The following is a 26,514-nucleotide window of genomic DNA, read 5'->3' on the forward strand; positions in this document are numbered from 1 at the left end:
CGCGTTTCCCCACCTGCCAGATGTCTCCCCGCTGCTGCCCAAAGGCAGGTTGAAGAGTGAGTGAGGGCCTCTGCCTGCCTTCTCTGTTGTTGCTCATTGACCCCAGGGCCTGCACACAGGGTGCCGTCCATAAGCATCTGAACTGGCCATTCAGCCTCCATCTGTCGTCGTTCACATCCCCCTGTCCTGCCACCACAGTGACCCCTTCTAAGAGTTCCTCGGGCACCAGTGCATTGCTCTTGGGATAAAATCCACACTCTGCCCCTTGTTCAGCACTCATCCACTTCTGGTCCCCCATGGGACTCTCTGCTCTGGCCATACTGAGTCCCCTTCAGGTCCCCCAGTGCCCTCCTGAGGCCTCCTGGGCCCAGCCCATCTCCCCCAGCAGGGCCAGATGAGGAGAGGATAGGCCAAGCTCTGCGGGCCGCATCCCAGGGCCTTCTGAAGCTTCACATTTCCTGTAGGCCCCTTGCACATGCCCAGCAGTGTTCATCCTGTGCGGCTGTGACGATGTGTGTTCCTATGTCCCACCCACACCGGGACCTCCTGGAAGCCTGGGTCTGTGCCTCACTGACCTGGAGCTTGAGTCCTCGAGCATGTTGTGTAGCTTGGGGATGGCCAAACTCCAGTCCATCCAAGGGTGAAATCCAGCCCCCCATGCATTCTTGTAAGCATAAAGGTTTATTGGAACGTCGCCGTGTCCATCCATGCACGTGTTTTCTGTGGCTGCTTTTGGTACACCTGCAGAGTTGAGGAGTTGCAACAGAAACTGATGACCTGAAAAGCCAAAAATACGGAGCTGTGGTCTGGCACAGGGTAGGTGCGCGCAAGGTTTTTAGATGAGCAGTAAGAACTGTATTTATGGAGCTTTTTCTGCCTGCCAGGAATGGCTAAGTTCCAGCCACATCATCACACATAAACCTCATGGTGGCCCACGAGGTTTAGTGGCCACTGCAGGTTCCCCTCCTTTGTTCCAGAAGAGAAAGCCGAGGATTCATTCATACCTTGTGCAGCTTTTCCTGTCAGTAAGGAGGCGGACCTGGCATTGAAACATGTCTGCCTGCAGGGCCTCAGCCTTGAAGAGGAAGGAAATAAGGGAGGGGGCTCACAGAGACTAAGGGGGTGCAGGGGAGAGGTGAAATGGGGGATTTGGGGAAGGGGGTGACGGTGGAAGGGCAGAAGGGGGCCCCGCCTCCAGCAGTCCATGCGGGAAATTGGACATCAGTGCTGTAAGCAGGGAATGTTCGTACTCAGGGAATGGAGTGAGAACCTTGGAGCCTTGATGTTCTTTCCACCTGAGACTTTGTGTTTCTTTGTGTATTTTTTTTTTTAAAGATTTTATTTATTTATTTATTTGAGAGAGAGAATGAGAGAGAGAGAGAGCGCATGAGAGGGGGGAAGGTCAGAGGGAGAAGCAGACTCCCCGCTGAGCAGGGAGCCCGATGTGGGACTCGATCCCGGGACTCCGGGATCATGACCCGAGCCGAAGGCAGTCGCTGAACCAACTGAGCCACCCAGGCGCCCTCTTTGTGTATTTTAATGGACTGGCTTTCAGTCGCTCTAGATGCCTGAGAGATGCACTGGGTGCTGCGGTCTGAGCACGGTGGGGAGGAACCGGTCGTGTCTTCAATTCCACATTCCCAACCCCCTTCCAGCCCACCCCGCCACCACCACCTCTGATGTTTGGCGCTCTTTGGGGGTCAAGGCGACCCCATGGAAATAAACCAACCTGCTCACTGGGCCTCAGGTGCTCTGGACGGAGTACTTCACGGGCATTATTGCATCTCATTCCATATCAGCCCCGTCAGGGTGCCCGTTGTAGAAAGGGAGGGATCCCCGATGGAGGGAATGTGCACTTGCTTCACGTCCCCCAGCTAACAGTGCGCTGGCAGGCCTGGGAACCAGAGCCTGTCAGCCACATCCTCAGTCACTGCTCCCGGTCACTGGGCCAGATTAGCAGTGGCAGCTTTCGAGCTTTTGGGGGACAGCCATCAGGCCTGGCCTGTGACTTCCTAAATGTGGCCCCTCAGCTGTTCACAGGGCTGGGTCAGGCCTTTGAATAGCCTCTCGGTTCAGTTGAAGTCAGGTCTGCAGGGGTGGCTTCGGGCAGCTGCCCAGGCAGGAATAAGGATTCTCAGGCCTCCAGGCTGAGCCCTTGGCTTGCTGTAGGAGCTTGGGCACAACTTCGTGCAGATCTGGTTTCTTGCTCCTGAGGTAGTGGGGTGTACAAGGCAAGCTGAGGTATTTCTGTTGCCTTGTATATGGTGGAGGTTGAGGTGGAGGCCAGAAGATGCAGATGTATTTGAATAGTAGTTAGAAATCATCGTGTTCCATGCTGTATTTCACTCCTGGACACCTTTATTCATTTCTGCCTGTTGGAAGTCACTGAGTCCTTCAGGACCCATGTCACATGCCCTCTAACTGCTCCCCCTCATGGCATGATTCAGCCAACAGGTGTTATTGAACACATCTCTGAGGCCCACAAGAGCAGAAATGGAAAAACCCTACCCTGAAGAGTTTATGGTCTAGGGGAGAAGGGCAGGCCATGTTGCCTCACGGGGTGTCCCGGGCCCTCTGGGAGCCCAAGTACCTGGCTCAGCAGGAAGGACAGAGTGAATTTGCAAGCATTTCTCAGGGGGCAACTGAGGCTGGGTTTTGCAGGCTGATTAGGCGTTGGTTGTGGGGCTGAAGGGACAGCCTGTGCTGCGGGAGCTGAGGGCCTGGCAGTGAGGTGATAGTGGGGAGTGCTGGTGGGCGGGTCTCCTGGAACTCAGGGTGTGAACAGTGGGGGCAGTGGCCAGAGAGGGAGGGCCAAGGCTTCTTGTGCTTGAAACCCCCCTGTGTTGTCTGGCTCACCTCATTATTGCTGGTTGGGGCTTCTCTCCCCCATGAGCCCGTTGAGGATGGGTTGCAGGCAGCTGAGGGCAGTGGAGAGAACACAAGTCTGGAGCTCTTGGGCCAGAATTCAAGTCTCAGCTTCGCCCCTTGCCAGCCTTGTGACTTTGGGCTCATTCCTTAATTTACCCAAGTAAGCCTCTTCATCTTACTGAGAGGGACAGGGAGGGACTGTCCCTGCCTCCCTCTTGGGGCTTTTGGGATGAGTGAGGGAGGTAGGGACAGGGAGCGCCCAGCACAGGGCCAGCCGCACAGTGGACAGGGTCTCTGAGAGAGAGGGGGCACTTAGGTAATCCTGAGTCTTAAACCCTTCACAGCCACCAGCCTTTGATCAGAACAGTGACCACTGACCAGGAGGCACGTGGTTTCCCCTCTACCGAGAATCTTTGATGCAGGGAAAATGAACATGCAGTGCGGGGGTGGGGGGGGGGGCAGGCCTTTGAAAACTGCCACTGGGAAAAGTAGGCACATCCCCACATGTATGTGTTTGTACACCGTGAAGGCATTTGGGGACACTCAGTCCCCCCAACATACTGAGTGGTGCTGGAAGGGCTCCGGGGAGAGGAGAGACCAAGAAGTCCCATAACTGGGGTGGGGAGGGGAGGAGAAATGGGGTGAATGAGCTGAACCCCACCTGGTGCAGGTGTAAGTATCCAGCGGCCCCTCACGCATGAAGGGGCTCTGCAAGGAAATGGCCACCACGTTCCACACCCGGCATGTGCCTAACACTTAGAGTGCATGGTATGTACTTGTGGGGTTCCCATTTGTTTGTGACTTAAGTCTCAGAGACTCCCCCTTTCCAGGAAGCTGCTGAGAACCGTTGCTCGTCCAGGAGTACGTATGTAAAATGATCTGGGTATGGAACGAAAGCTGATCTCGATAGCTCCTTTCTCCCAGGACCCTGATCACGAAATACGTGTTGAATCTGGAGGACTAGAATCAGCTCTCGAGCCTGGGACCGTTTCTCAGCCCCACCTCTTCCTGCTTAAGGAAACAGGGCTCGGCAAGGTCCCGTGTCTGTCGGCAGTGGCCGCTTGTCTGCCCGGATGAGGTTATAAATGCCGAGCGCCTTCCTACCACGGGCGGCATGAAGTAGACACTGAGGAAGTGTCCGCTGGAGGAGATACCGAATTCAGACATCTTCCTGATGCGTGGATTTTCTCTTTCAGTAGATGAACGCCTTTCTGGCCTGGCATAGTGGGAAAGGTGAAGGTGCTGAGAGGTGGGGCCCTGCCCCCCACCCCCACCCCCCAGTGCAGTGGCCTCACCCCTGCAGCGTGTGTTTGGGGCCTCGAGCCCTTGTCATGAACTAGGTGCCTTCATCTCATGGTTCTCGCATGTGTCTTTGCGGAGCAGGAGCTGAGGGAAGACAACATCATTTTAATCGAGACCAAGGCCATGCTGGAGGAGCAGCTGACCGCGGCCCGAGCCCGGGGCGATAAGGTTCATGAGCTGGAGAAAGAGAACCTGCAGCTGAAGTCCAAGCTCCACGACCTGGAACTGGTACCGCCGGCTCCTGTCATCACATCCCACACAGATTGGGGCGCTTTCAGGTGGCCCGGGGGGCCGTGGAGGGGGCTGCAGTTGACCGCTCATGCCTTCCTGTAAAGATGGATGTACGGGTGTGTCTGTTGCAAGAAGGGTCTCGGCTGGCCTTCGCGGTGTGTGGGCTGAGCTGTGATTCGTGAGCCTCTTCAAGGCGAGTTGGGCCCGCTCGAGGGCCCCAAAGCCGCCCGTCCTCACGGTACTTGCTTTAAAGCCCTGCTTTGTCCAGACAGCATTCGGTTAGAGATCTCAGGGCTCTGTTCGTCACCTAGGTCACCGGGGCAGGGTAACTTTTAGTGGCTGTAACTCTCACAGCTGGCTGTGGGGTTGGAGACATTTCCTTGCAGCTGTGTGGGTTTTTTTGTTGGTGTTTTTTTTTTTTTTTTTTTGGCGGTGAGCAGGTGCATGGAGTCCCTTAGTCCTGGTGGAAGGAGGGCAGGTGCCTGGGGCTTGGGGCCTCACTCCCTTCCCTCTTTCTGCACCAGGACCGGGACACAGACAAGAAGCGAATTGAGGAGCTGCTAGAGGAAAACATGGTGCTCGAGATAGCCCAGAAGCAGAGCATGAACGAGTCCGCCCACCTTGGCTGGGAGCTGGAGCAGCTATCCAAGAACGCAGAGCTGTCTGACGGTGGGTAGCGCTCGGTGTCTCCAGCCAGCCTGGCTGCAGCTTCTTCCTCAGCCGGGGAGCTGAATGCTTGGCTCAGACTCTTCCATGTCCGTCTGTCCTTTCGCCCCGAGTAAATAGGAGTTCCTTCAAGTGCCATTTGGAACGGTTTCATTACAGTTCTCCCCAAGGAGAACATGAGGTGTCTGGCAGCTCAGTGTCAGGACACGAGAAGCAAATTAAGTGTTGCCCCAGCTTTCTCATTTCCCATATGGACCGTCCTAGGAGCTTCCAGATTACAGCATGCTGACCCCCAGAGGACATCTTAGGCCTATCTGTGGATGGTTGAAAGCTCTGGATGGCAGGTGACATCCCCAGTGGTCATTAATCTCCACTGTAGATGGACCCCCGGCATCATTTCCTCTGTTCATTTGCATAATTGGGCAAGATGGATGCAGTCTGTTTTCTGTCTCTCTGGGTGGGGGTCGCTAAGTGGCGGCTCTTCCTCTCCCCACTGTGCTTGCGCGGCCGCCACTGCCCAGCACCCCACACGAGGTGCTGGCCCGGGGAAGGTGGGTGCGGCCGGAGTCAGCCCTGCAGCAGGAAACTCCAGCACTGGGCAAACAATAAGCCAGTTCCTTTGTTCAAAAATAGTACTCATGCACCTGATAGTGCAGTTAATGTTTACTTAGAACTTAGAACTTTACATTGGTAGGGCATTTGGCTGGTTTAGGGGTGGCTTTTTCGATTCTAATAAACATCTAAGCATCATGGAAAGCTTGCTGAGAGCAGCTGGGTATTTCTCGTCTTCCGGCTGTGAACCAAAAATCAGTTGAGTAAACTATTAATCTGTGTGAGAAGTTAGTTCCGTCTGTGCTTTGGTGCCCCAGTGCTGTGAGGGGGGAGCGGGTCACACGCATCCCCTGCTCTGGGAGCTGAGGTCCACTGGGGAGGACCGCTGCCCCCTGGTGGAGCAGAGAAGTGGTGCGGGCTGCCTAGGACAGTCTCAGACCAGACGCGAGTGTTCCGGTGAGAGAGCAGGGAGTCTGATGGGGTCGGAAGCCTCACCGACTCAGACTAAGTATGTTTGTGAGCCCTTTCAGGTCAAGGATGACGGTTTATTCTTGGTGGTCCCAACTCCTAGTGCTTAGCCGGGGGCTAATGGGCGTTGGTTTGAATGGCGGCATAATGGGAACAAAGCCAGAATGTACTTGTGCGTGTGTGCTGTGGTGGCTTCTCGAGTCAGAACTAGTTGGCTAGATGACCTCCTTTAAACCTCAGTTTCCTTACCTGCAAAATGGGGGTGATGAAGCCGCCTCACAGGATTGCCGTGAATTTCCAGTGACAGGAGGCGTGAAGCCTTACACTGTACCTGGCCCACAGGCACTCTGTAAAGGGCAGCTTTCCTCTTGTCATATCAAAACCCATCCCCCCACGCACATACACATATGCACACGCACATGCGCACACACGCGCACACACACGTGCACACACACGCATCCCTTTCCCACGCCTCCCGATTGCTGGGGGTGCTAATGAGCGTAGCACTCGGTGACAAGCCATTGGTTGTTTTTTTTTTTTTTTTTTCTGAGAAACTCTTGGGTCCTCATGGTCTCTGAGGCCCTGCCTTTCACTGAAGAGGAAGTGAGGCTTGTAATCAGTTCCATTGTTTAACTCGTGGAACCTTCACATTGATGCTGTGAGCACAGAGCTTCAGTTTGGGATGATGACAAAGTCTGGAGGTGGATGGCAGTGACTGTTGCAGGACAGTGAGAATGTATTTAATGCCACAGAGCTGTACGCGGAGGATGATTAAAATGGTAAATTTTATGTTTTCTGTATTTGACCACAGTTTAAAAATGTGATTTTTTCCCTTCGATGCTACAGAGGTTCTGTCCGAGTGATCATAGGTTCTGAGTCACTGGGGCCTCTGGTCAGGCTCGTTGCATTTGTAGCGCGGTCGAGGCTGAGCCCTCCATGCGTGTGTGTCGGCGCTGGGATGGTCAGCCCTGCGCACGCTCCATCCACCTCCTCTGCTGCATGCCTGTTGTTGCTTGGGGTCTGTAGGACACTCTGGCTTTTTGGGTCTGTCCTGCTGTTCTCGGTGGATAAGGAGAACTTAAAGAGGGATACGGGGGCGCCTGGGTGGCTCAGTCGTTACGCGTCTGCCTTCAGCTCAGGTCACGGTCCCGGGGTCCTGGGATCGAGTCCCACATCGGGCTCCCTGCTCCGCAGGAGGCCTGCTTCTCCCTCTCCCACTCCCCCTGCTTGTGTTCTCTCTCTCGCTGTGTCTCTCTCTGTCAAATAAATAAAATCTTTAAATAAAAAATAAAGAGGGATACAGATGCCTCTGGTTCTTATGATCAGGCAGAGGATCTGAACACACACATTTTGTGTCCAGCTTGATGTGCTTGCTAGGAAAGCCATCCCCTCTATGTACCTCCGGCCCCTGGCGTGATGAATAAGAAGCAGGTGGGGGAGGCTGTGTTAGCAACCACAGTGTGGTAAGGCTCCCAGAGCTGAACCTGTAGGTACTGTTCATGGGACAGATGAGGATGGGACAACCCTGATCCCTTCTTTCCTTTTTTTTTCTTTTAAGGTTTTCTTTATTTATTTGAGAGAGAGAGAAAGGATAAGCAGGGGGAGGGGCAGAGAGAGAGGGAGAAGCAGACTCCGTGCTGAGCAGGGAGCCCAACGAGGGGCTAGATCCCAGGACCCTGTGATCATGACCTGAGCTGAAGGCAGATGCTTAACCGACTGAGCCACCCAGGCGCCACCGCCACCCCTCCGCGGTCCCTTCTTTCAAGGGCTTTCACGTACATTCCTTTTTCCTTTCCAAAAAAGCCCCCCCCCCCCGAGTTACCTAATGTCATTCACCTGCTTGTGGCAGGAGGGGGCCAAGAACTCCAGTTTGTAACTCCTAGGTCTGGGCCCCCTTCTTCATTTGTATTTGAACTGTTTCAAAGCAGAGTAGATAATCTTTTTTAGGTCTTTAACTCACATTTTCATCTCACTTAGAATTTTAAACCAATTTACGTATATCATCTCATTTTTTTCCAATACAGTTGTGAAATTACAAAATCTCTGTCCGAAGGATGGCACGTACTGGGCATACATACCCACATAGCCACCTTACCACTCATGGCAGACATAACTAGTCGATTGCCGTGCCCCTCCTGCTGAGCCTCCCAGAGCTGGCACAGAAATGTCACCGATTTGCCATCTCTGTTGGTCTCTACAGTCCTTGAGCTGCCCAGTCAGGTTAGCAGCTTGGTAAAGACGGTTCCCATCTGTCAGCCTGTAACTTTTGCATTGCCTTCTTCACCATGACCTGCTCTCTCTTTTTAAGCTCTGGGTTGCTCCCCTAATAGGCCCCAGCTGAGCCGCAGGACACCCGGTCGGGTGTCCGGCTGTCTGTCCCGCCCCAGGTGCTGCCAGCATCATGTACTGAGGCTGCATTGGTTGGGGAGGAGCTCAGGCTGCAGGCCGGAGACGGGGTTCCCCGGTCCTGGCTCTGCGGGCACTTCCTGTTGGGGTGAGGCTCGGTGGGGGGGACGGTCTCTCCAGTCCCCTCTGGGGGCCTCCCAGGCTCCATCACTCACCGTCCTTGCACCTCAGAAGCATCGTGTGCCCCTGCAGCGTGGCAGGTGCTAGGTAGTTTGTCTCCCGGAGGACAATGGAAAGCTCCCCCTCTCGAGTTATAGAAGGACTATAACTGCCTGAGGGTCTCTCAGGTGCTGGCCATGACAGCACCACATGAACTGGTGATGAGACACCCAGCTGAACCCTGGGAGCCCCTCTCGGGCCCCACAAATGTAGGGTATGGGGGCTGATGGTCTCATTTCAGGGCTGGGGGTAGACAGTGGAAGCAGAGGCTCCTGGAACCTGGCCTCTGACCCGACTTTGTGCTTTAGCCTCCAGGAAGTCGTTTGTGTTTGAGCTGAACGAATGTGCCTCCAGCCGCATCCTGAAGCTAGAGAAGGAGAACCAGAGCCTCCAGAGCACCATCCAGGGGCTGCGGGATGCGTCGCTGGCCTTGGAGGAGAACAGCCTGAAGTGCGGGGAGCTGGAGAAGGAGAACCACCAGCTCAGCAAGAAGGTAACCCCAGCCAGGTGTGGGTGACCTTCTCCCCCAGCCCTTGTCTGTAATATACAGCTGGGCAGAGCATTTAGGTGTCAGCGAGCATGCGCAGCCTGGGAGAAATGCGGGCTCCCGTGCAGCCACCGTTAATTATAATAGAGGGACGGGAGGATCACTGAGGAGAGTTAAGAGGCGGTGAGCCTCCTCCCTGTACCACTGCTTTGAGGCTCTGACCCATGTGTGACTTGACCTCTATGTGCCTTATTGTCTTTATCTGTGAAAGGGGGTTAATGGGGGTTGTAAGGATGATACGAGTTACTTTAGGTCAAGGGTCTGGCACGGAATAAATGCACTATTAGAAAGCACAGGATGGGGCGTGGGGGTGAGGGAGCAGCGACGTAAGTCGCACATATGTGTGCCTGTGTACAGGACACTGGTGGATGGTTTTAGGGCATTGCTGGTGGTAAAACCAGGTCAGAGCTCACTTCTTTCTCGTGGTTTGTGGGATGAGGAAGAAGAGATGGCTGAATTGTATTTGCCTTTCAGAACAACCGCTGAGTCTTCGATTTAGTAGTAGAACCCAGACCTCTGGGAGGACAGACAGAGGCTTGCAAACTATCTCTGCTCTGTGGTGGCGAGGACTCCCGTTCGTACAGGGGATGCAGCCTCAGGTGCACGAGGGGGCCCTCGAGAGCTAGGGATTGCCACCACGTGTGGGCCCCGGGGCTTCGGGACACCCCACCCACACCGGACGGCACAGTTGCACCGTGGGCTCTGAACACACCAGCTGCCAGATCCCACCTGAGGGACAGGGCAGGAGCGCTCTTGCTTGCCGAGCACCACACAGGACGGACGGCCGGGTGTCCGGCTCTCTGTCCCGCCCCAGGTGCTGCCAGCATCATGTACTGAGGCTGCATTGGTGGGGGAGGAGCTCAGGCTGCAGGCCGGAGACTGGGTTCCCCTGGTCCTGGCTCTGCGGGCACTTCCTGTTGGGGTGAGGCTCAGAGCGGGGGGAACGGTCTCTCCAGTCCCCTCTGGGGGCCTCCCAGGCTCCATCACTCACTGTCCTCGCACCTCAGAAGCATCGTGTGCCCCTGCAGCGTGGCAGGTGCTAGGTAGTTTGTCTCCCGGAGGACAGTGGAAAGCTCCCCCTCTCGAGCCCTGGCTCCTGAGCAGCAAGTGGAAGGCACCTAGATGGTTTGGGGTTTTAGATTCACAGGGGCCTAGCACAGGAAACGTCTTTATAAATGGCAGTCTGATCTCAGCCAAGATTTAAAAAAAAAAGTGACCTTTAGAGAGATGAGAACCTTTGACTCTGCAGATCTTCACGGTCTGCCATAGGAAGCAGCCATGCAATCTCACTGGCCCAGCTCCCAGCTGGCCTCACAGGTGACCACTCACACTTTGCCCTGCCCTCGGGGTCTGCCCTGGCCCCTCCTCTACAGATAGGACTGGCATTGGGTGCTGCCTCCCCAACATTACTCCTGAGCCCCCGTCTCTCAGCGCCCCCACCCCCCGCTTCCTCTCTGCATCAGTTCTCCAGGGGGACACCCGCCCTCCCCTGCCACAGGCGTGTCTTGGCACAGCATTCCTGGTCAAAGGGAGGTGCCGCTGTTCCCAGACCGGAGCCATCCTGTGTCCGGTGCCCGGAGCCCTGGGAAGAAGGTCCTCCTGCCTCTTTTCCCGGTCCTGTTCAGCCTGCCCAGGGCCTGGCTGGTTCTCTTCTGACCGGCACGGGTGGTTATGCTTTCTGCCCCTCAGCCTGGCACACAACACTGGCGGGATGAGCCCCTCAGCTCACCCTGAATTTCCTTTCCCCAGCCTTGGTCACCTCACTCTGCTCTTCTCTCTGCGGGGTGTGTCTCAGCCACCAGCTGCCGTTTCTTGGTCAGTAGGTGAACCACCAACCCAGCAGAAGCCCACAGGCGACACGGCTTTGACACTGACTTTCATAGAGTAAGGGCGGGCACAGCCTTGGGACAAGTCCTCGCAGCATAGCCACTCTAGGAGGTGTCGGCCAGGGAGGGACAATGGCCAGCCGGGACACAGCGACCTGGAGGCCCAGACTCCCTGGTGCCAGCCTGGCTCTCCCACCATCCTGAGTGTAGCCCAGGCTATAAACTTGCTTAGGTTTGCAGTGTCTGTGGGAACCATCATTCCCCAAAGTTAATATCTGCTCTCTAACTTACGGAACTTCTGTGGACCTTAGAGAAACTGCCTCCCACTCGTGACTGTAACTTTGTGTTGATGTCGTGAGAGTTCATGCCTTGAGCCAAGAGGTAAAGAATCCTTATGTTCAGAGGAAGGAGGGCAACCCTTTGGGGGTGCATGCAGCCCCAGGGCTGAGAGGAAGGTCCCTGGTACCCACGTACTCTGGGAGCCCACAGCCTGAGCCAGGTGCTTAAGGAAGGACAGAAAGCCCTCTCTGGGTTAGCAGGCTGGCGGCCGGCTCACAGCTGAGCCCCATGAGCTCCCCCAGGGTCGCTGCGGTCCCTCGGGGCTGAATAAGAATCGGGGCTCCAGTTCTGTGGCAGAAAGAACCAGAAGGGGAGAGAGCTGACGGTGAGCATCCAGCAGTGATAGATGGGATGTGGGGAAATCATGTCTTCAGACTAGAAGCCTTTCTCTGGAAGAGAAGGGACAGAGGAGTAAAAGGTTAACAGTGAGGTCAGGGGGTGAGCTAGGAAGGCAGGGGGTGCACGCCACAGACCCCCCGACTGTGCACCAGAGCAGGGCTGGGGTGGCCCACTGGCGTGTGTTCTAGCTCTGCTTTATGCTTACTGTAAGGCCCTGAGCGAATCACGTAGCTCCTCTGGCCCCAGAGTCGCCCTCTGTGCCATGATCAGTAATATCTGCCAGCTTACTCTCAGGGAGGTCAGTAATGCTGGCGCACCCGACGCCTGCCAGGTGTGTGAGGAGCGCTCCGTGCTGACAGAAGCTCATGAAGATGGACACTGTTGGTCCCATGTCAGAGAAACTTGCTCGCAGTCCTGTTGCTAGTAGCAAGGGACCAGACTCTGAACTTTTGTTCCTCTCACACCAGTCACTGCCCTTTTCCCAACTCCTGCCCACAGTGAGAAGGAGTTTGGTGTTGGCAGGAAGGGACAGTAGCCCCCTTGAAGCCCTCGTGCTGCAAACAGCAACATGGGCATTGCCTCACCCTGCTGAGTCAGCATCTGCACCTACCACGCTCTCTGGGCATCGGGCACAATAAAGTGCGAGAACCCCTGAGCTAGGTAGTTCATGTTTATTAGGAAGCCTGGGTGCTGGTGGGGCCCAGCAGGAGAGCTTGGTGCTCGGGAGGGCTTTGGGTGGTTGACCAGGCAAGATGGAACATGGTCTGGCCTGGGTCAGGCAAATGGGCATGTGGGGGGTGGGGGCACAGGTAGGACGTGGGGACGAACTTACTTGGAGGGCGCAAGAGGAAGGAGCGATGCATCAGAAGAGCGCTCCGAGCAGCTGGGTGAACAGGAGCGTCACCATCCAAGGTGGCAGGTGTGGAGGGGAGGGGAGGGAGGTGGGTGAGTGGGAGGTCCCCGCAGGGCATCCAGCAGTGGTGGCTGCTGGCCGCTGGAGCGTGTGGTCCGACCCTCGTGTGGGTGGACAAGGCCTAAGACGAGAGACCTGGAGGTGGTTGAGAACATGGCAGTGAGGATGAGGAGGGCTTGGCGCCTAGGACCTTCCCCTCCTCCCTGAGCTGGAAGTGCAAGGTGTGCGCTAAGGACTGAGGTCGCTACGGAACGCCATCCGGATGTTTTTTCCTCGAGAAGAGACCTAGTAAAGTATTCTGTGAAGCTGACAGGTTTTTGGTTGGTCTTAAAAGGTAGTTCACCTTGTGAATCTGACTTTTGCATGGGCTGGGTCTTTGGGCTCTACAGATTGAGAAGTTACAGACCCAGCTGGAGAGAGAAAAGCAGAGCAACCAAGATTTGGAGACCCTCAGTGAGGAGCTGATCAAAGAGAAGGAACAGCTGCAGAGTGACATGGAGAGCCTGAAGGCTGACAGAGCCAGGCAGGTAGGTGCCTCCAGAACGAACGAATGCTCCCACCTGCAAGAGGGAGTGTCCAGGACTATGGCCATTTCCTGGTACTGGGTGAATGATACATGAGTTACTGCTTGCCCAGTTACTGCACCTCAAACCAGCAGTTCTCAACCGACCGTGGAGGAACAGGGGGGTCAGATTTCGCCTCCCAGGGGACATCGGCAGGCCTGGTTTTGATTGTCGTAATTTGGAGGAGGAGGAGAGAGAGAAGGTGCTCATGGCATGTGGGTAGAGGTCAGAACTGCTACCAGATGTCCTGCACTGCGCAGGACAGCCCCGCAGGACGAGGAACTAATCCAGCTGCAAATGTCCACCGTGTCCTAGCAGAGAGCCCTGGCCAGCCTCCAGGCTTTGTTTGGCTCACACTACGAGAAGTCCCAGGGTGGGCTGCCCAGTCCTGGTGCAGTGGCTCAGGGATGCCAGCCAGAAGGCAGGCTTCCTTCTTCCTGCTCTGCCACCTCCAAGCTGCGGGCAGCAAGAAGGTCATGATGACCAGGGACAGTATCCTGCGGGGTGCCAGGCATGTTAGAGTCACGGAGCTGACACTCGCCCTGAGCCCTGAAGGATGAGGAGTACCCAGGGATGCTGAAGGTCAGTGGGAGGGGCAAGGGGGGAGGATGGTGAGTGTTCAAGGCAGAGGGAAGATCACCTGCAGTGTCTGCTGGGGGAGAGTGGTGTAAGGGGGGGAGGCCACAGGTGGATGGGCCCAGGTCATGGGGGTCCTGCCGGCCAGGGTGAAAAGTACCAGGGAAGTCTCTTCTGTTCTTTTGACTCCGAGGGAGAGCTGGGGCTTATGTTTCTGATTCACTGTGGCTGCTGTGGATGTGTTTTGGCTTGAACTAAGGCATGAGTGCCCCTTACCTGGTATCCATACCAGGCCCCTAGGAAGCAGTGGGACGGCTCTGGGTGCTCTCTCGGGGGCCTACACGTTCGTCTCCCAGTTTGGATCCAGATCACTGGATGACATCCCTGCAGCCGCTCTGTCGTGCCCATTCTGTTTCTCTGCAGATCAAGGATCTTGAGCAAGAGAAGGATCATCTCAACCAGGCAGTGTGGTCTCTGCGGGAGAGGTCGCAGGTCAACAGTGAGGCCCGTGCAAAGGACATCGAGAAGGAGAACAAAGCCCTCCACCAGACGGTGACGGAGACCAGCAGCAGACTTAGCAAGCTGGAATTCGAGAAGCAGCAGTTGCACAAGGACTTCGAGCAGGTGAAGGAGAAGGTGGAGCGGGTTGAGGAGCTGGAGAAGGAGCTGCACCGGCTGGAGAAGGAGAACGAGAAGCTGGCCCAGAAAGTGACCTCCCTGAACACTGCCACCGAGAAGGTGGACGCCCTGGAGCGCGAGAGTCGGGGCCTGGCGCTGGAGAACCGGAAGCTGAGGAAGTCGCTGGACACCCTGCAGAACGTGTCGGTGCAGCTCGAGGGTCTGGAGCGGGACAACAAGCAGCTGGACGAGGAGAACCTGGAGCTGCGCCGGATGGTGGAGACCATGCGCTTCACTGGCGCCAAGATGGCGCAGATCGAGCGGGAGAATGAGGAGCTCGAGCGGGAAAAGGAGGAGCTGAGGAAAAACGTGGAGCTGCTGAAGGCCCTGAGCAAGAAGTCCGAGCGCCTGGAGCTCAGCTACCAGGGCGTGAGCGCCGAGAACCTGCGGCTGCAGCAGACGCTAGAGGGCAGCAACCAGAAGGCCCAGGCCTTGGAACAGGAGCTCAGGGAGCTGGAGGCCGAGAACCAGGCCTTGCAGCGCAACCTGGAGGCCCTCCGGCTCGCCAACAAGCAGCTGGAGGGGTCGGGGAAGGACAGGAAGGCCCTGGAGCAGGAGGTGGCCCAGTTGGAGAAAGACAAGAAGCTGCTGGAGAAGGAGGCCCAGAGGCTGTGGCAGCAGGTGGAGCTCAAGGATGCGGTCTTGGACGACAGTACTGCCAAGCTGTCCGCCGCCGAGAAGGAGAGCCGCGCCCTGGACAAGGAGCTGGCCCGCTGCAGGGACGCGGCCAGCAAGCTGAAGGAGCTGGAGAGGGACAACAGGGACCTCACCAAGCAAGTCACCATGCATACGCGGACGCTGACTACCCTGCGAGAGGTGAGTGGCTGTGGGCAGGGCCCCCCACGGTGAGGGGCTTGGCGGCGCGGGGTTGGCGCCTGGACCCCAAGTCGCACGGGCGTGCTGGGTGGTGCGCCTCCCAAACGGAAGCGGGCCTGTGCGTGTCCTCCCTGATTCTGCACAGGTTGGTGTCTGCAGGGATGAAGAACGAAGGGCACAGCCCCTGTTACGGTCTCCCTGCCCAGAGATAACCACCACTCACGGTGTGGCTCGTTTTGTCCCATCACTTGCAGTGTGCCTTTGTACGTGTACATGCTTGGCATCCTCCTCTGCTGCATCCTAAGCTCTTCTGCTTTTTACTTACTGTACCTTTTACTTTTTCTCATCATAGCAAGTAAGATTTAAGCCGCGGCTTTCTAATGGCTGCAAGGTATTAATCCAGTAGATCCTGTAGATTTACTGCAATTACTTTTTGGACATTTAGGTGGTTTTCCAGTTTTTTTCATTATTTTAAATAACACCGGACATCCTTGCACACACCTCTCTCTGTTTTCAGGCTGTATTCCTGGAAGTGAAACTATAGGATCTAAGGGCATGAATATTTTACTTTATTTTTTGAAGATTTTTTTATTTTTTATTTGACAGAGAGTACAAGCAGGGGGAGCGGCAGGCAGAGGGAGAGGGAGAAGCAGGCTTCCTGCGGAGCAGGGAGCCCGATGTCGGGCTCGATCCCAGGACCCCAGGATCACGACCCGAGCCGAAGCCTGACGCTTAACCATCTGAGCCACCCAGGCACCCTGGGCGTGAACATTTTAAAGTTTCTCGCGAAGTGTATGTCCTCCTTTTTCCCTAGTATTTATGGCATGGGTCGTCTGAGCATTCCTTCAGTATTTGGCGGGGGCAGAGGGGCGGGGGGAGCAGGGAATAAACTGCTTTCAGAACTAACTTGAACATCTGAATGGCCCAGCACGGCATTCGGGTCCTGCGCACGTAGGAGCCCAGCGTGGCTGTTCACGGGCAGCCGTAAATGCAGTGAGTCAGGCTCCTGGCTTCTGCCACCCTGTGGCTCGGCCATCCCATGGCAGCAGCTGGATGAGGGAGAGTGTGAGTGAGAGGGACCACAGTGCCCTGTGCAGAACTCGGTCACACAGCCGCATCTAGCTGCAGGTGAGCCGGGAAAATGTAAGTTAGCTGCGTGCCAGGGAAGAAAAGGGAAGAGATTTGGTGACCACACAGCCGTCTCTGTGTCCTAAAAGGCGTACAGATGATGGTGCAGGCAGATCCGTGTGCTGTCGGGGGGAGACGCAAACCAGGAGTAACCACCCCTGGTCCCTGTCTCTGTGAGCTTCACATCGGTTACACCATGGTCACAGACAACCCCAGAATCGTAGCGGCTCCTCACACCCATGGCTGACTTCTCACTCACGAGAGTCCAGGTGGACTCCCGGGGACCCTGCCATCTGTGCTGTGACTCTGCAGTTCCCCCCTGCCCCAGCACGGGGCCTGGCCAGTCGCCGTGGCAGGAGAGAGACAGCCGGGAGGTCACACGCGGGCTCTTCTGTGCTGCAGCCGGAAGTGGCCCACGGCACGTCCACCCGCGGCCCACTGGCCAGAACCGCCCACCAACTGCAGGGGGGCTGGGAAATATGGGGGGAGAAGATGGAATGTTTGGCGAGCCCCACTCTGTCACACTGCCACGGCAGGCCTGAGGATTTGGTGGGGGGTCGGCTCTCATGCCGATAGCCGTGGCCCTAGGCAGAGCGCGGTACCTGCCTGGGGAGCTCCCAAGACGTGTGGGAAGAAGGTGGGCCTCCAGGAAGTGACCCACCTGAAGGAGAGCACCCGCTTGTGCAAAGCAAACCAGAACCAGGGCTTAAAGTAACATCTTCTTTCTCCTTGTACTCCTTGCAGAGAATTCACTACAGAAAAAAGTATTTCATTACATTACTCCACTGAAAAGGCAATCCTGTCTGAATCCAGGCCTCCTACTCAAAGGCCAACGTACAGGGTGTTGCAGACACACGTCCTGGACACGTTGCCGTGTAGTCTGGTCACCTTCGGTGCTGGGAGGCTGGGAACGTGTGTCTCTCCCCTGACCTTTGGAGGACATCCCTGGGGTTCACCTGTCCCCGTTGAACTGCCTGCTCAGCCCTCAGGACACCTGAGTCAGCTATGACCCAGGAAGGCAGCTGCTCAGCCTTGAGAAAGGCCTGTGCCAGGCCTTCCCTGCTGGGCTCCCATCCCAGCCCTGTCCTCTCCCTGTCCTGGCAGGACCTGGTGCTGGAGAAGCTCAAGAGCCAGCAGCTGAGCAGCGAGCTGGACAAACTGAGCCAGGGGTTGGAGAAGGTCGGCCTCCACAAGGAGCTACTGCTGCAGGACGAAAGCAGCCATGGCGACACGTGAGCACCTCCCTGCTGGGGTCTGTGGGCTCTCACAGCGCATACCCGTGGCCACGCGCTGCACGCCCCCAGCTCCAGAGCTCGGTTCTTTCTGCGCAGCTCGGGGCTGCTTGTCACGTGGTCTCTGGAAAGGGCTGGTGTCCTTTATGGGATGGGGCTTCTTCCTGGAGATTCCCAGGGAAGAGTGAAAGGAGAGTCTCTTGTGCAGTGGAAAGGCTTCTTAATTGTTTTAAAATAGATTTTTTAGAGCCAGTTTTAAGTTCAAAGCAAAATTAAGGGGAAGGTACAGAGAGTTCCTGAATGCCCTCTGCCTCCCGCCCCAGGCACAGCCTCCCCCATATCAGATTCTCCCACCAGAGTGGTGCATGTGTTACACTCGATGTGCCCCCACTGACCCATCATCACCCCGAACCCACAGTTGACAGTAGAGTTCACTCCTGATGCTGTACATCCGCGGGTGTTGACACTTGTGTGATGACCTGTATCTACTTACAGGATCCTACAGACTAGTTTCACTGCCCTACACATCCTCTGCCCTCCACCTACCTGTTTGTTTCTCTCCCCTGTCCCCAAAATTTAACCATTGTGATCTTTACCTGCAATTCTTTCCAAAATGATCTCATTTTTCAAGGAAATCCAGTATCATGGACTTCTGCTGGACTTGTAGCTGACAAGATCCACATGACGGATACCGTGACACCCTGTCGGTGTGGCAGAAAGGCCATGCAGACTGACCACTTACCTAGCTCACGCTGCGATCTTGGGCACATTGCTTAACCTTTCTGAGACTCAGTTTCCCCATCTGTGAAATGGCCACAATAATCCCTCCCTAAGACTATGCTTATAAAACTGCAGCAGTCGTGTTTCATTTGAAGGTGTCACGGGTGTGTCTCTGCGGGGAGCCCTGGGGAGGGTTCTGGGTGATGGGTTGTGGCTCGTACGGTTCTTCTGGGCCAAATGCTGCAGAGTTACAAAGGAAACCGGCTCAGTGGGGGAGACAGGTGTTGGAAGCTGGGAGATTGGGAGCTTGTGGGCAGAAGAGACAGATAAATACTACTGTATATTTGTATTTTTCAGAAAATTCAGTATTTCGGAGAGCAGAAATGAGTCAGCGTTAAAAACAACATTAGCCATGAAAGAAGAAAAGATTGTGTTCTTAGAAGCACAGATGGAAGAGAAAGCCAGCCTGAACCACCAGTTACAGAATGAACTGCAGGTGGTAAGATGTGATCCCTTTCGGGGCCAACTGTGAGTCCCAGCCGTTGAGGTCCCCACTGCACCTTCTCCAGCCCCTCACCTGGGTAGCAGAGGGGCCGCTGGATGCCCGTTTCCTGGAGCAGATGTGCTGACCCACGGGGTTCTGATGGGGGCTACCATCAGAGTCCTATGCACCGGGGCTGGACGGAACCAGAGTGAGTCAGAGGCCTGAGGGCAGAGGAGGCCACATCCAGAGCTATGTTTAGTCTGATAGGCAGGGTCTGGGACACTAATGAGAACACATGTGAGATTGTGAGCATCAGGACCAAGCAGAGGCCTAGAGTCTCCTGGGCACCCTCAAATGGGACGGGCATGGGTGCATAGGGGCTCGGTCAGGATGTCCACTCCTGGCACATACATGCTTTCCAGCTCTTCTTTTTGAAGCACTGGCACATTTCTTGGCTGTGTGATTGAATAAGGAAATCTCAAAAAAAAGCAGTTCTCGAGCTGGAAGGGTCTTTATAACATCCCCTGGTCCGTATTCACCAGGCTCGCCTCCGTTTTATGGAGTAGGCAGCTGAGGCTCAGGGAAATGAGAAGACTTGCCAGGGTCATGTGGCTGAAGTTGGGACTGAGGCCGATTTCTGGAAGGATGGGGGAGCGCAGGATGGGTTCTGTGCATTCCTCACAGAGCAAAAGCCGGGTGTTGGGCTCATCCCTAGTGCCGCGTGAGGGTTTAGGGATGCTGAGGAGTCAGATTTGCTGCAGGGCCGTCCTCTAGCCGTGAACAGGGAGCTCTGAGCTGGCCTCTTCCTGCGCCAAGTCCGCTTTCCTGTTCCCACACCCTGCAGCTGAAGACAGAGTGTGAGACCCTCAGGCAGAACCGGGAGGAAGGGAAGCACTTACAGAACTCTTTCAAACACCCTGTGGAGACTTTGGTCACTGGTCACCAGGGGAAGGAGTCCTGGGGGCCCAGCCACAAGGAGGCCACCATGGAGCTGCTCCGAGTGAAGGACCGGGCCATCGAGCTGGAGCGGAATGTGAGTGGGCTGCCCCTGCTGCCTTTGCTCAGAGAGAGGGAGCGAGCGAGCCAGTGTGCCCTATTGATTGTCCCGTTGATAGGCCACCATTTGGGTAAAGGACCCAGGATGCCACAATCTGCTGAGATTTATCCAGATCTAGTTGAATGCTTTTTTTTTTTTTTTTTTTAAGATTTTGTTTATTTATTTGACATAGAGCACAAACAGGCGGAGAGGCAGAGGAGAAGCAGGCTCCCTGCTGAGCAAGGAGCCCGATGCGGGACTGGATCCTAGGACCCCAGGATCATGACCTGAGCTGAAGGCAGATGCTTAACTGACTGAGCCACCCAGGCGCCCTTTCTTTAGTTGAATACTTCTTAAGTTGTTCTGGCAAGTCCTACAAGCTCCTTTTCATTGGAGATCTCTTCGCCCTGTCTAGCGGAAAGGGGTGGATTCACGTTTTCTCCACGGCGAATCCATCTGCCTGCCCATCAAACTTGGCCTGTAGTTTGTACACCAGTCCTCTGTCTCCACAGTGTTTTCCCAGGGGTTGACAAACCATGGCCCGCCGCCTCTTTTTGTCAATAAAGTTTTATTGGACCAGAAACACGCCTTTTGTTTACATACTGTGTGGGGTTGTCTTCCCACCATAGTGGTGGCAGAGGTAACTGGTTGGAATGACACCCACATGCCTGGCAAACCCCCAAATTCGATCTGTCCCTTTACAGAAGATGTTTGTCAGTGCATGTTTAATCCCCTGAATTTATTTGACTCTGCCAACAACCTTGTGAAGCAGATAGTGAGGATTTTCACCATTTGACAGCTGAGAAAGCGGAGACAGAGTTTAAGAGACTCGATCCTATGGGGTGCCTGGGTGGCTCAGGTGGTTAAGCATCTGCCTTCAGTTCAGGCCATGATCTCCAGGTCCTGGGATAGAGCCCCATGTCGGGCTCCCAGCTCAATGCGGAGTTTGTCTCTCCCTCTGCCTCTCCCCCTGCTTGTGCTCTCTCTCTCAAATTAAAAAATCTTTAAAAAAAAGCAAGAAAGACTTAACCCTACCTCCCATGCTAGCAACAGACAGCACCAGGCTACAGCCCACATGTCCTGGCCCCGTTGGTGGCATATTTTACACAGTAGTCTTTATCAGTCTCATGAAACAACTCATTTATTCTACCTGCTGTCACTCCTGAGCAGGGTGAGGTGTGGTCACAGTCTTTGACTCCCTGTCCAGTGGGAGAAGCTCACAGAAATGCACTCTTGGGGTGTTCAACAGAAAGCATTAAACAGAAGCATTAAAGAGAGAAGAGATGCCTTGGCTTTAACCCCAGCTCACCTTGGCCTTGCACTCAGATGCTCAGGTTGGAAGCAGTGTCCCCATTACGTGCATGCATTTCTGTCTGGAAAGCACATACCAAAAAAAGTAGTTCTCTCCTCCTACCCCTACAATTCTGTTGGTCGTCTTTTCCAAGAGAGAAACATGTTACTTCTCTTAACCTGTGGACTCTGGCTTTAGACCCCAAAGTGTCAACTCTTCAAGGTTCTTTACAGCCCCCGTGCCTGGGACCGGTGAGCATTGACCGAGCTGGTGTCTGATGGGCCTTCTGCTTCTGCCTCTCCTAGAATGCGGCCCTGCAGGCTGAGAAGCAGCTGCTCAAGGAACAGCTACAGCACTTGGAGACCCAGAACGTGGCTTTCAGCACTCAGATCCTGACGCTGCAGAAGCAGAGCGCCTTCCTGCAGGAGCACAACACCACACTGCAGACCCAGACGGCCAAGCTGCAGGTGAGCGCTGTGCCTCGGGCCCTGGTAGGGGGCGGTGGCAGGGGGGGGGGGGTTCTCTGCGTCTCCTGGAGACCAGCCCCAGCATGCTGGCTCCTCAGGAAGCCAGGCTACGCATGGGAGGATGTGCAGTTTTGTTTTGTGTTTCATAGGCTTATTGGAAACGGGGGTGCCTAGCCTCAGGATCTTTGAAGGTAGTTCTGGTGTGTAGCTGTTTCCATGACTGAGCGTGTGAGGGCAGGGCTGGGGACTCGGTTTCTCTGCTTTGCCTTGTAGGGTTGCCTGTTTCCCAGAGTCTGTTCCTTGAGATTTTACTAGGAATGTCTTGGAAAAGAGATCCTGGGCTCAGATACATTGAGCTCAACAGAGTTAACCAGGTTCATTTACTATAAAACCTGGCAGAGCCTTTTTTTAAGCTGATGGGAATTTTGAATCTCCATGAGGGAAGTAGGGGAGGAAGTGGCTGCCAGGCTGTTGGGAGCTTCTAGCAAAACTCACGTCCCGTGCCATCTATTTGAGGATGTTGGTTTTTATTTACAGTTAACAGATTGTGGGGAAATGAATTAATCCTTCGTTAATGCTGTTTGTGAGAAAAGTGTTTGAAAATGTGCAACGTGGGTCAGGACAGTAAACAGGAAACTATTTGGCAAAGCGGCTGTGGTTGGTTCTATTAAAATAACAGACTAGGAGACTGGTTCATGGTTTTGGTGGTGGTGGTGGTGGTGGTGGTGGTGGTGGTGGTGGTGGTGGTGGTGGTGGTGGTGGTGGTTATGCCTTTGTCTGGTTTTGCAGTTGGTCATTCTGGCCCCACAGTGAATTAGGCAGTGCTCCCTGCTCGGTTTTCTGATGGTTTGGGATGTTGTTGGGCGGTGGTTCTGTAAACATCCGTTAGGTGAGGGTGGCTGGTGGTGGTGTTCACGTGTTCTCTATCGTTACTGATTTTCTACTTGTCCTAGAAATAGATGTTTTGAAAGTGGTCAAAGAGGGCGCCCCAGGAGCTTCTCCTGAGAAAGGACATAATTTGCCCCAAAAGGTCACCATTGGGGAGGGGTGCAGGACAGAGCCCCGTGTGACGGTCTGATGAGCCTCTTCCCAGAGCAGTTCCTGCAGTTGAGAGAGAGCCATCTTGGCGGCGGGGTGTCGCCTGCCCTGAGGGTCCCTGGGGTCTTGGTGTCCACCTCCGGTGTTGGCGCGGTCGCCGCGCGTGGGGATGCTGGGTCTGTGAGGCAGCCTCTTTTCCCTCTCGGCAGGTGGAGAACTCCACTCTGAGCTCCCAGAGCGCCGCGCTCACCGCGCAGTACACGCTGCTCCAGAACCAGCAGACGGCCAAGGAGAGCGAGAACGAGACCCTGCAGCGGCAGCAGGAGCGGCTGACGGCAGCCTACGAGGCCCTGCTGCAGGACCACGAGCACCTGGCCGCGCTGCACGAGCGCCAGTCCTCGGAGTACGAGGCTCTCATCCACCAGCACAGCTGCCTCAAGACGCTGCATCGCAACCTGGAGCTGGAGCACAAGGAGCTCCGCGAGAGGTGCGTGTGGGCATCTGGGGCACCCCTGGGGCTCGCATCCCTGCCCGGGAGCCTTCCCCGCCTTCCCACGTTGTCCGGGGATCCCCGAACTTTCCCGAAGGGAGGTAAAATCGGGAGTCACGCTCAGCGGTTGAGAGTGTGTGCAGTTGGAGCCTGAGTGACAGGAGAGTCCCTCTGTGGAGAAGGCGGTGCCACGGCGAATCCCTGCTTCCCTGAGGACCCCCGCCACCTCCCTCCTCCTCTCCAGATCGGGCATAAGGAGGACGTCCACCACCACCACGGCCAGTCCACTGTGACGTGCTTACTTGGGCTTCCCGGGCCTTGGTTTCCCTATCCAGCTGTGGGACGCTGGCTTTCCAGCCTTCAATTGTGGCAGCTTTTGAATATATAGAAAGCAAACAGAACAGTAGAGTGAAACCCCCAGGTCGGTTTCAGCCATACCCCTCTCTCTCCACCTGCCTGCCTGCCTTTCGTTTTTTAATCTAAAATTTGCATACGTTGAAATGGCCAGATCTTCACTTGTGTGCTCTTGACAAATCCAGTCTCGTGGGTGTCTAGTAAGTTCGGTCAGCTCAGGTTGCCTGAGCTCCTGCCCCGGGCAGGCCCCTGATGGCCCCTGGCCCCCCAGGCAGCTGTGGCAGGACCCGGAGTCTGGTGGGAGGGGGAGGGATGGTGTGCACCTGACTTGGACACAGGAGGGAGCCGTGTCTCTGCAAAGGGGCTCGGGCATACGGCTCAGGCGCAGCGTAGGAGGGAGCGATTTACCCATGTCCTGTGCCTGTCAGGTGTCCCTGCAGGCGGCCTTTCCCTTGGCTCATCTGGATCACTGGGCCGGCAGAGCGCTGTGAGGGCGTCTGATGAGGCCGAGGGCACGGGGGGGGTGGGTGATGTTCATTAATTCACTCACCCACTGCTTCCTTTTTGCCTCTGTCTGGGCTCCTCTACCTGCTTTACCCACCCAGATCTCCTTCCTTCAGGGGCTGTTGAGGCACCTGCTCCTAGGAAGCCAAAATCAGTATCTTCTGCATCCAGGCATCTCCATCTCCACCCTTCTCCAGAGCCTGTCCCAGGTTCATGCGACACGTAGCATGTACTATGTGCATGATGCTGTGTCTGGACGTGGCAGGGGTCCTCTCCGGTTGGCTCAGGAAGTGGAGCAAACAGCATTCACTGAGCTCTGAAACGAGCTCCATGCCCACCACTCACCAGGCCACCTACGTGTCTTACAGTAACATTCTCTTATATGTTAGGATACTGCCTCATGATATTCTTAGTGTCCGTTTAGAAGGGGGAGGGTTTTGCAGGTGGAATGTGGACCAGCTTGAGGGAGGAGTTGAGCGTTGTTTTCCGTCTTGTTCCTGGTCAAAACAGTGGGCTGAACTACTGTGGTACTTGAATTTTCAAGTTGGTGGGACAGATGTCTGGAGGCCCCTTTGGTCTGTCTGCAGCAGGGCTGTGGGTTTGGAAATGTAGGTACCTGGAACACAGTGGTGATGGCTCTGTATTCACTTTATTTGACACTTAAATTAGATGCTCATTTCCTAATCCCCTTCATAAATATTTGCTGAGTGCCATGCCTCATACCTGGGACTCGCTGGTGAGCGAGACACACAGTTTCTGTCCTGCACTTGGGTGGTTACTAGTGGTTACAGTTATCCCTGGTCAGTGGGCTTTTCTAAGACATTACAGTAGGGAAGCAGGATTTGGGGAACCCCAATCATTTGCCCGTGGCCCTCATTTGTCAAACCTGGATGACTTGACACCACCTGAAAAGCTAGACAGGACCTCCACTTCCAGCTGTACACCTGTCCACATTGGGGCAGCCTCTGCCCTGTGGCTAAAGACCGCATGAAAGTTTGTCCTTGAACAGCTGCCAGAGCACGTTTCTGAGTTTGACTCCCCGACAAGTCCTGGCTCCAGTCAGACGGTTCGAGTGCGGCTGCTGTGGGGGTGGGGGGCCAGGGGTGGAGGTGTGCAGACCGGTTGGGCACCCTGGTCCTACTGTCTATGAGTGTGAACAGCTCAGACAAGGAAGGGGGTCTGGAAAAGAGGGTTTCCCTGAACAGGGACAGCTGAAAGGTGGTTCGGCAGTCACTGCCTTGGACTTGAGGGAGATCGTGAGTCCTGTGTGGACACGGATGTTTCCAGCAGGCAGGAGGGACAGCCCGGGCTGGTCAGGAGCTCATCCTCCTGTGCTCTGCTGCCCTCCAGAGCCGGCTGTGCAGTAACCACGGAGACGGGGGCTGGAGAAGGAGAGAAAAGTCTAAGCAGAGGGGGAAGAGGGAGGGCTGTGGTTGGGGCTCCTGAGAAGGGGGGGGTGTGCACGTGTGTGTGTGTGTGGACGGACACACACATGCGCACGTGCATGCATGAAAAACTGGCCTCTGGCAACTGCGAGGCCCCCTCCAGGCAAGCCTCTGTCCCCGCAACCAGGACAGACCAAGAACAAGGAGACTCAGTTCTCAAGGGGAGGAGGGGGGAGGGCCTACCCAGCCCCCAGTGAAGAGGGATTAACTGCTGTGTGTGGTGGAATTCGCCTGTTTATTTTGTGGTTTCTTTTAGATCTGTTTGTGCTTAGTGAACCACCTAGTAATATATTTATAACTCCCCAAGTGAAGGGCTCCAAGTGCAGAAAACAGAGTCTTGGTGTGCCCAGGTGGCCAAGGGAGGGAGGGCTGCTTTGGCAGGGAATCCAAGGGACCTTGGAGACTTGTCGGGTGGGAAGAGGAGGACTCTGCTGTGGGGCTAGAGGAGACCCCTGGCCCAGACAGCTCTCCCAGCCTCCATTCTCCGGTTCTTCTGCCCTGCCTCTCGCCCCGTCTGTTCCCTGCCCCGTCCCCCTCCACTTTGCAAAGAGAAGCCGCCAGAGGAACCCCATTTTCTATGGGAGGCTTCATAGTCTTCCAGGGAGTTCGCTCACTGGAGGAAAAGAAGGCCCCAGGCAAGCTCCGAGCGGGTGTGTTCCCCTCCAACAGGCATGACGGCATGCTGAAGCGCAAGGCAGAGCTGGATGAGCTGGAGAAGGTTTTAAACGCCGAGAGGGAGGCTCTGCAGCAGGAGCAGAGGACAGGCGCCATGGCCGTGGGTGAGAACCAGCGGCTGCGGGGCGAGCTGGACAGGTAAGCACCGGGAATCCCACCCGGCCCCGTGCAGGACGGCCGCCGTCTGGGATCTCCTGTGGGCCAGCCCAGCCCCACCGCGAGAAGGCCCGCAGAATCCCCTGGCAGTCGTGTGTTTTTACAAACCCTGTTGTGTTCATAGCTGGGGGGCACAGGCTCAGAGGGGCCTCTCACCGGTGGCTGGGATGGAAGGACCCAAGGGACCCCTGGAGACGGCGCCTTGTATCCAGCATGGACCCTCCTCTGATGCTGGCCACACGGGC

At 55.7% G+C, this 26,514-nt stretch overlaps 1 protein-coding gene across 3 annotated transcripts in view; it reads left to right on the top strand.

The window, feature by feature from the left end:
* The window catches only part of CCDC88C (coiled-coil domain containing 88C), a 125,303-nt gene that overhangs the window by 72,622 nt on the left and 26,167 nt on the right, over window positions 1-26,514 (top strand). For 2 of the 3 annotated variants that reach the window (XM_027569470.2, XM_027569472.1), the window contains 11 exons: window positions 4,252-4,398; window positions 4,926-5,070; window positions 8,961-9,145; window positions 13,006-13,143; window positions 14,179-15,249; window positions 17,482-17,609; window positions 18,687-18,828; window positions 19,658-19,846; window positions 21,446-21,607; window positions 22,855-23,132; window positions 26,108-26,251. In XM_027569470.2, coding sequence (XP_027425271.1) covers window positions 4,252-4,398; window positions 4,926-5,070; window positions 8,961-9,145; window positions 13,006-13,143; window positions 14,179-15,249; window positions 17,482-17,609; window positions 18,687-18,828; window positions 19,658-19,846; window positions 21,446-21,607; window positions 22,855-23,132; window positions 26,108-26,251 — 2,729 coding nt within the window. The remainder of the gene's footprint in view (window positions 1-4,251; window positions 4,399-4,925; window positions 5,071-8,960; window positions 9,146-13,005; window positions 13,144-14,178; window positions 15,250-17,481; window positions 17,610-18,686; window positions 18,829-19,657; window positions 19,847-21,445; window positions 21,608-22,854; window positions 23,133-26,107; window positions 26,252-26,514) is intronic. The other variant, XM_027569471.2, reaches the window with a different exon arrangement.

The sequence above is a fragment of the Zalophus californianus genome, chromosome 6 (assembly GCF_009762305.2).
Source record: "Zalophus californianus isolate mZalCal1 chromosome 6, mZalCal1.pri.v2, whole genome shotgun sequence".
Lineage (NCBI taxonomy): Eukaryota > Metazoa > Chordata > Mammalia > Carnivora > Otariidae > Zalophus > Zalophus californianus.